Genomic DNA, 7,500 nt, shown 5'->3' with positions numbered 1-7,500 from the left:
CTCGTTAACGAACGGCCGGCTCCTCCGCTGCAGCCGCGGTCTGCGTCGCCTGGACCCGTCTCGGGGCGACAGGCCGAGGGTCCAGGCTTTCCTAATGGCCCAAGTGCAGCATCCACCCGCTCGCCCCGGGGCCTGCGGGCAGAGCCCGCAAAAGGCCGAAGCCGCGCTGCTCACCAGGGAGCAGTCCGCCCACCCTCCCCCGGGCCCAGGCCGCGCCGCGGCCACCGAACCGAGGAGGCCACCACGGGCGAGAGGCCCAGCGGCCAGAAGACCCTCGGCTGGGCCCATCTCACCTGCACGGCGGCGCCACCCCCGGACCGCGGCTCTCATGGCAACCAGCCGGCACACCCCGCGCATGCGCACCAGTCCCGAGGCGCATGCGCTACTCTCCCTCGGCAAGTCTCGGGCTCGGAGGACCAGCCGCCTGCGCGCATGCGCACTGGGGCCCGGCCGCACCATGGCCCAGCGGCCCCGGCTCGCCAAGGTGCGTGGGCTGCGCGGCGCGCGGAAGTACGGGGTGGCAGCGGCGAGCCTGCAGGAGCTGCTGCGCAAGGGGGCCAAGCTGCTGCAGGTCTGCGCGCCGCCCCCAGGCGTCTCGGGGCTTTGCAACAGAAAAATGGCTGTTTCTTGTAGCCGGGGAAAGCAAGCGGCGGGGAGGAGCTGGCGCGGTCTGGGGCTGCCCTCGCGTGAGGATCGCCCACGAGACTAAGCGGAGCGGCAGCAACGGCACAGATGGGGGCTGTGATAGGCCCTGCCCGTGACTTGTCTGCCTTTCTTTAGCAACTTGAGCTTTGCAGATTTCCTCTTGCCTGTTGTTTGCTGAACCTCGAGAAACGGAAAACACCCGGGTTTGTTTGTTTTTATAAAACAGCTTCCTGGAACGGGCTGTCGGGCGTGTCTGTATGAGGACGGGACAGAGGTGACTGACGGCTACTTCCGCCACATGCCAGATAACACAGACCTTGTATTACTAGCCCCAGGGGAGACCTGGCAAGGGTGTAAGTAATAGGAACACTTTATTTGGCAACTTCAGCAATACCAAAGAGGAAGCAAAAGCTTTTGGTTAGCTTATTGTTAAAATTCAGCATGTCAGCTTTTACTCAGTCTACATCCCTGTTGCAACAGGGTGGTGAGATGCACAAAAGCTTCATCAGTTCCCAAAAAGGGATGGCAGAGCTGAAACTGCATCACAGAATACTACTTGACATGTAGAGTACAGCACTGAACTTAAGCTGGCCATGTGTCAACTTAAAAGTACAGTTGGGTGTATTATGCTTGGTTTCCTGCTTCCTTGCATTAAAAACAAAGAAACTGCACTGGCTCGTGTTATTAGTGAGGTGTTACTGTTTAAGGAAATGCTGTTGGAAGAGAATGGTGGGAGGACTTCTTCCCCCACCCCCCTCCTCTTCCATCTGGACACCTGACTGCCTGCTAAGACCGTGCTCTAATGCTCGGTGAGCCAGATTTCTGATTCGTTTCTTTGCTGACCTGATTTCTGTGACTACTTACACAGTAAGGCCTGGCTCACAGAGCAAAGTGCTGTTGAACATCACTAGGGGGAAGGTAGAATTTGTCCATAAAGGGAGGTTTCCTTCCCTTCTTGAGCGGAAAAAACCTGGAGTTTTAGCCATAAATCCCAAAGTACTGTGTTAAATCAGAAACAAAGGTTGAAAAACAGCAGAGTACTCTTAGTAACAAGACCTGTTTATACAGTTCCTGATTACTTGTTTGAGGGTACAGTCCAAAACCCACCTCAAAAATACTTTGGACAAGATGCATTCGTCTAAGAGTAACAGAACCTTTTTTCTTCATTCAAAAATCCAGATGTCAGTGATGTCAGTCACTTCCTAAATGCATTTTACAAACGGAAAGATGACATTGTTGAGGCTGCCCAGAGACTGCTATCTGATAAACAGGCTCCCATGACACAGAAGCTGCTACTGGATCTCATTCATAACTTAAGTGAAAATATTGTGGCAGAAGATAGAGAGGAAGATGAAAAGTGGTTTGATGGTAAATCAATACACCTCCACTAACAATTTCACATGATGAATTTTATTTTGGATTGCAAACATGGGCCCTTGACATCCCCACCCCCACAACCAATTTTAATCTTTACATTTGCACTTTGTTACTCTCCTAAGGGAATTACTCTCATCCTTGGTGTAATCTGGTAAACTTTACTACCCAGAAGGGTACACTGGTCCAGCCATTATAAGTTAGTGTACCTTTATTCACATTAACCACGTTTCACATTGTCTGATAAGTGGTGAATGACCTCCAGTACTATGTTGTACTATTTTAAAATGACTCAACAAAGAGCCCTCTCTGCTCCCCACCTGTCTTCCTGCTAAGCACTACATCCATAAAGGAATTTGGTGCAGTGCTGAGTTATTTCCTCTTACTAGCCTCCCATTCCTTTTCAACCCACACTTTATTTGTAAATATTAAATGTTTTAGATTGACATTCTTCCCCCTTTGTATATACTGAGTGATTATATAGACTAACTTGTCTGGCAGTCACTGGCCCAGAGTAGACACATCAAAACAGGACAGAAAAACTTCACACAAGTCACCTGGTTTCCTAAGAAAATAGAGGCAACTGGACATTTCTGTCAACAAGTTGTGATGTATTCTTTTATTCCTTATAGGTATAGAGCCTCGGTTTAGGAATAAATCAAGTTACATGAGGTACAGTTGTGAAAGCCGCATACGAAGTTACATGAAAGAGGTAAAATTTGCAGTTTATTTTCAAACTAGCTGAAAAAGAGTACTTTATATTAGACCTAGCTAGCCGAAAACTGTTTTTCCATGGGCAGTTGTGGAACCACCTTATCCAAGTACCACACAGAAGTATACTGGATTTAGTAAGTAAGCTCAGAGGGCAATAAGCATAGTCTAAGGAATTACTTAGTGTTTTTCTTCTCCCCAAAAAGGTTAGCAGTTATATTTCAGCTGTTGATCCAACAGCACAAGCCAAATATAAAAGCATCAGTGACCTTATGTTGGACAAACTGAGATCTGTGAAATATAATGGATGTTACTTTGACAGAAGAGAAGAGGCGGCAGCCCGCATTTGCACCTCAGAGGGCTGGTTCTCTTGTCAGGTAAGTTAAAGACTGACACCTGAACAAGCATGTAGGTTATTGGAGTTTATAACACACTTAAGAAAGTAAGTGTTACTGGGGATTGTGGAGAAAAAGCCACTAGGTAGCAGCTAAATATGAAGCTGAAATTAACAAGTGACTTATCCACAGTAGCTTATATGGGGCGGGGCAGGAACAGGGCACAGTTTGGTTAACTTCAAAAAAGACCATGCTTCTGGCAGAGGAGGGAGCCAGCCTGTTGCAGAGAGCAGGACTTTCTAGGACTTCATATTTCATGTCGGCAAAATGTCTAATTTAGGTTGACATTTCAGTTAAGTTTGCAGTATGGCATAGTGGCAACAGCTATGCATACAAAATGTCACCTTTAAAGGAGTTGTTTTCTGATACTTGACATAAAACTTGGATTTACCATCTGCTGTCCTGAACCAATGGTCCACATATTGCTGTAGAGCAGTAGCAACAGCAGGAACTTCAAGACAAGATTTTTAGTCCTTGGCTAATGTAGGGGTTTCAAACATCCACCACACTAAGAGTTGCACCCCACTGATCTCTCACATGAGCAAGCATTTTCCCCTATTATTTCTTAGCTGGCATTGGCTGCCTTAGCAAACACGGACATGGTTTGCAATGATGGCAGTTGTGGAAGAACCCAGCTACTTGGATGTCAATTAGCATCAGGCATAAGTTAGTTAACCTGTATTACTTGCCTGTGAATGGAAGGACTAACCAAGTGGAGGAGGGGATAGGGTTATCATAACTTACTTGGTCCATTCCTTCAGTTGCAAAGAAAAGCTCTGTCCATGGCAGACTTGGATCCTGCTCATCTTTTTTTCAAAGTGGTAAACTGGCTGTCCTCTCACTCACATTTATAGGGGCCGTTTGATATGGATGCCTGCCTGTGTAAACATTCACTCAACCCCTACAGTAACAGGGAGAGCAGAATCCTCTTCAGTACGTGGAATCTTGATCATGTGTACGTATACAAAGCTAGACTGAGCATGCCTAGCATGGATGGTGTATAATATGCATCTGAGAAGGAGCCAGTGGGCTGTTTTTTTAAAAAATTAAGTAGTGACCTATGATGGCTGGCCTACCTGCTGTATTTGCAAAGCACAGATATGAAAGAGTGCAACTACCAGAATGAGGAGTAACAGTAAGATGCTGAAGTAGGCTGTAGTCTACTTATCTGTGTCTTCTCTTATTCCCACATGCTCCCTATACATGACAAACATCCCCCCAACCCTCTAACAAGGTTTTTCAACCTTTTTGGATCAGTGTTCCCCCCACATAGCCAAACAGAGTGGGGAAGGGAGAGGGTGGCATGCAGCTGTTTGCGAAGCAGCAGCAGCCGCCACATGCAAGCTTCCCCTTCATCCGGCTGGGCAGATGGAGCCTGTGTGGCAGTGTGGCATGGCGTGTGGCGGCTCTTTGTCCCTGCCCATGCATGCATAGCCCCTAGTGCCTTCTCAAGTACCCCCGGGGGTATGCATACCCCTGGTTGACAACCCTTGCTCTAACAAGACTATTTCCCCTTCCATATCTGTCATATCCCAGATCCCTTAGAACCATTTTTTGGTGTTAAACACTTGGAAACTCAATTCAGGAGGCCAGTGGGGCCTTCATTTCTTTAAGAACATCAAACCAAATAACCCTGACCCTGACTAACCCAAAAAATCTGCATCCTGCATGTACCATCACCACATTCATTAATGTGCTTTAAGTAATATGCATTAAATCTAGTACCTCCTATTGTGAGCTACTAGAAAAAAGGTGCAAGGGCATTTTTGTGATGTTTTAATGAGCATTAAAACAGGCTAATACACATTAAAACGTGTAGATTTGCCCACTGAAAACCTATCCTAATATCATCACAGACATATATTTCACAAAAGGGTCAACTTACTTCTCATTAGAGGATACTGGAGGCCTTTTTCTCTAAAAGAAAAGCTGCTGTTTAATCAAATACTCTTTTCCCATCTACTGTCTGTTGCAGAATAGAGAAGAAACGTACTGTTATTCCAACTCTGGCAGAAGCTGTCAACAAGCAAGATGGAAGAGAAGTGAACTGGGAATACTTCTACCAGTTGCTCTTTACTATGGATAATCTCAAGCTTGTACATATTGCTTGCCATAAGAAAACCAATCATAATCTTGGCTGTGATAAAACTAAAATTTACAGGAAAAGGAAACGCAGATGCAAGGTCTTGAAGTGACATCCTTGGAATGTCTCTTTGCTATTGTTTTAAAAAGCTACACAAAGGATGTCTGCTTTCCTAACGCACTGTATGAAGTAATCAGATCTCTTCTGCTTGGTCAAATCCCATTGCAGTCGAACTTAACAAGAACAGAAATCATCCTATTTTCCATACCATTGGTGCTGGCTGCCACTCATCTGTACAAAGCAACACCTATAATTTCTAGTATGTTCACATGCAAGTGGAAAAAGGTACCTGATGCCAAGTGTTGTGGCTTTGGAGGTTCTCCGTTTGGCCAGAAGCACCACACGGAGGCAGCTAAAACTCCAAAAACCTGTACTGGATTTTTTTTACTTCTACTGTTGCTTCTATTTTAAACCAAAAAGGGGGTCTTCTAAAAAGAAAAATCCATCCTTCTTGCTGATTCCTAATCCTGAACTGTTTGGTAAGTGGTGAATAAGGGGAAGGTTTTACTGACCTCAATACTGGTAAAGTTACTTGTGATTTTCAGAAGGGACTGACAAATTTAGGTTCACCAGTCCCATTAGCGAGACATAACCTGTCCTCAAACATCTAGGCATTTTTGAAAATCTCCCTTTATACTGACCACAAGCTGCCAGATGGTTCAAGACTATTACACTCTGGATAGATTTGAATAAGCAAGAGGCAAAAGGTTTAGCATCTCATTCATCAAGTGAGCCTCAACCTCTTTACTATTGTAAGTTCAGGTCCACAAATCAAGCTGCAGAAAAACCAAGTTGTTTCTGCAAATAACTACTAGCTAGCCAAACCAAATCCTGCTTTAAGTCTTAAGCATGCAAAGAAGTTAGTTTGTACCTTATGTTCTTTAGATGTTCAGCAACCCTGCAACTCAGATTTACAAAAGCTGAATTATTGGCAAAGCCAGTAACCATCCTTTGTTCTAGCCTCTGCTCTAACTACTTCCAAACTATTTGTACTGACATTGGTTTGTGCACATAAATTCTGTAGAGCCTAGTAAGGCTATGGCAGAGCTGCTGCTCCAACAACAGTGCTCTGTTCCTCCCCCCCCCTTACATTCATCTTGAAGCTTGCTTGCCTTTTATTTCTGTGGGGAGAACAGTCCTGCCTAGGTAGGATATTAAAGAAAAAGCAGGTTTATGTTGGTTCTCTCTGAGACTGTTCATTCAGCAATGCTGTTCCTACCTCCATGATTTTGGAACAAGATGTCAATGAGCCACTTTATAAAAGACTTGGTCAGGCAAATCCTCAGGTACTAGCTGGATGAGAAACTTCAGTGCATCTTTGTATTTTTTTTTAAGTAATAAAGAACTATTGCCATCTCTCACAGTGTATGCATAGTACCCATGAAGGTGGGTGTGGGTGTCTATAAACTGCTTGCAAGAAATCAAGTGAGCTAGAACCACAAGCTGCTCTGTAGCAAGTTCTCACCTTCTTATGCCTCTATAGTCTGTCCATTTATTCATATCCCAGTTTCTTCTAAAGAGCAAGCAGTAAACATGAATTTCTGTCATTAATGCCAGACAAAGAGGAACAAAGGGCTCATGAGTGACAGGGCCATGAAATATATCTCCCTATTGAAAACTAGAAAAGTGTTTATACAAAAAAAATCAACAAACATGATTAAAATAAAAGTTTGAAAGCTTAACATATGGTTACCTCTAACTATGAAATCTGTACACTTAATTCTGGCTGATAATTGCTGAAGGTGTTATAACTACAGGTGCAAAGATACATTGGTCTGATATTGGATTGGCACAGATAATAAAGGAAATTGACTGTATTGGAAATTGGCCTGTTGCTGATAAAGGGCCTGTGCACGTGTGCAGCCACAGTGCAGCACTTGGGAGGTGAGGAGCCCAGCCTGGCAGTAGCAGCATGGAGAGCTGCGTCCAACTGGTAAGTCTGTTGTGGTGGGAAGGGAGGGGATGTGTGTGTGTGTGGGGGGGCAGATCAAGGCCCTGCGGTAAGAGAGTGGGGCTGGGGCAGGTGTGGGACGTAGCTGCAGCTCATCCGGGGGCAGCTCCTGCTGCTGTGCACGCCCTGGGGGTCACAAGCATGCAGATCTGCGCGGGGCAGGGCAGGCTGCCACTGTGGGCTGGGGCTGGGGCTGCGCCAGGCTCTTTCCATTGGGGGCTGTGCCAGGCAGTGTTCACATTGGGTGGTAGCACTGGGAGGGGGGAGAGGCTGCAGCCCCC

The 7,500-nt window shown here is 45.8% G+C and overlaps 2 protein-coding genes across 5 annotated transcripts in view; one reads left to right on the top strand and one right to left on the bottom strand.

The window, feature by feature from the left end:
- CEP104 (centrosomal protein 104) overlaps window positions 1-376 on the bottom strand; it is a 54,921-nt gene extending 54,545 nt beyond the window's left edge. For both annotated transcript variants that reach the window (XM_019511632.1, XM_019511631.1), the window contains exon 1: window positions 294-376. The gene's annotated coding sequence lies outside the window, so the exon portion shown is untranslated. The remainder of the gene's footprint in view (window positions 1-293) is intronic.
- Window positions 377-423: 47 nt separating this feature from the next.
- DFFB (DNA fragmentation factor subunit beta) lies at window positions 424-6,629 on the top strand. 3 transcript variants are annotated; one of them, XM_019511627.1, is made up of 7 exons: window positions 424-571; window positions 872-998; window positions 1,825-2,013; window positions 2,652-2,731; window positions 2,937-3,107; window positions 3,980-4,080; window positions 5,101-6,629. In XM_019511627.1, exons 1-7 carry the CDS (start codon window positions 458-460, stop codon window positions 5,318-5,320), a joined length of 1,002 nt encoding a protein of 333 aa, XP_019367172.1. In that variant the 5' UTR covers window positions 424-457; the 3' UTR covers window positions 5,321-6,629. The 3 variants fall into 3 exon arrangements, with proteins under 3 accessions (XP_019367172.1, XP_019367175.1, XP_019367173.1); XM_019511628.1 differs by having other exon boundaries at window positions 462-484; XM_019511630.1 differs by lacking the exon at window positions 1,825-2,013.
- Window positions 6,630-7,500: the final 871 nt, after the last annotated feature.

This window comes from Gavialis gangeticus, unplaced genomic scaffold (genome assembly GCF_001723915.1).
Source record: "Gavialis gangeticus isolate Ggan-Ray unplaced genomic scaffold, GavGan_comp1, whole genome shotgun sequence".
In the NCBI taxonomy this organism is placed as follows: Eukaryota; Metazoa; Chordata; order Crocodylia; family Gavialidae; genus Gavialis; species Gavialis gangeticus.
The sequence above is the reverse complement of the archived record's forward strand: the minus strand, read 5'-3'. Positions and strand labels throughout refer to the sequence as shown.

Excerpts from the sequence above, each read along its gene's own strand:
- DFFB (XM_019511627.1), top strand. The coding sequence starts at position 458 with ATGGCCCAGCGGCCCCGGCTCGCCAAGGTGCGTGGGCTGCGCGGCGCG. Across the intron at positions 572-871 it reads AGGGGGCCAAGCTGCTGCAG|CTTCCTGGAACGGGCTGTCG; the intron begins GTCTGCGCGCCG and ends TTTATAAAACAG. Across the intron at positions 2,014-2,651 it reads AGATGAAAAGTGGTTTGATG|GTATAGAGCCTCGGTTTAGG; the intron begins GTAAATCAATAC and ends TATTCCTTATAG.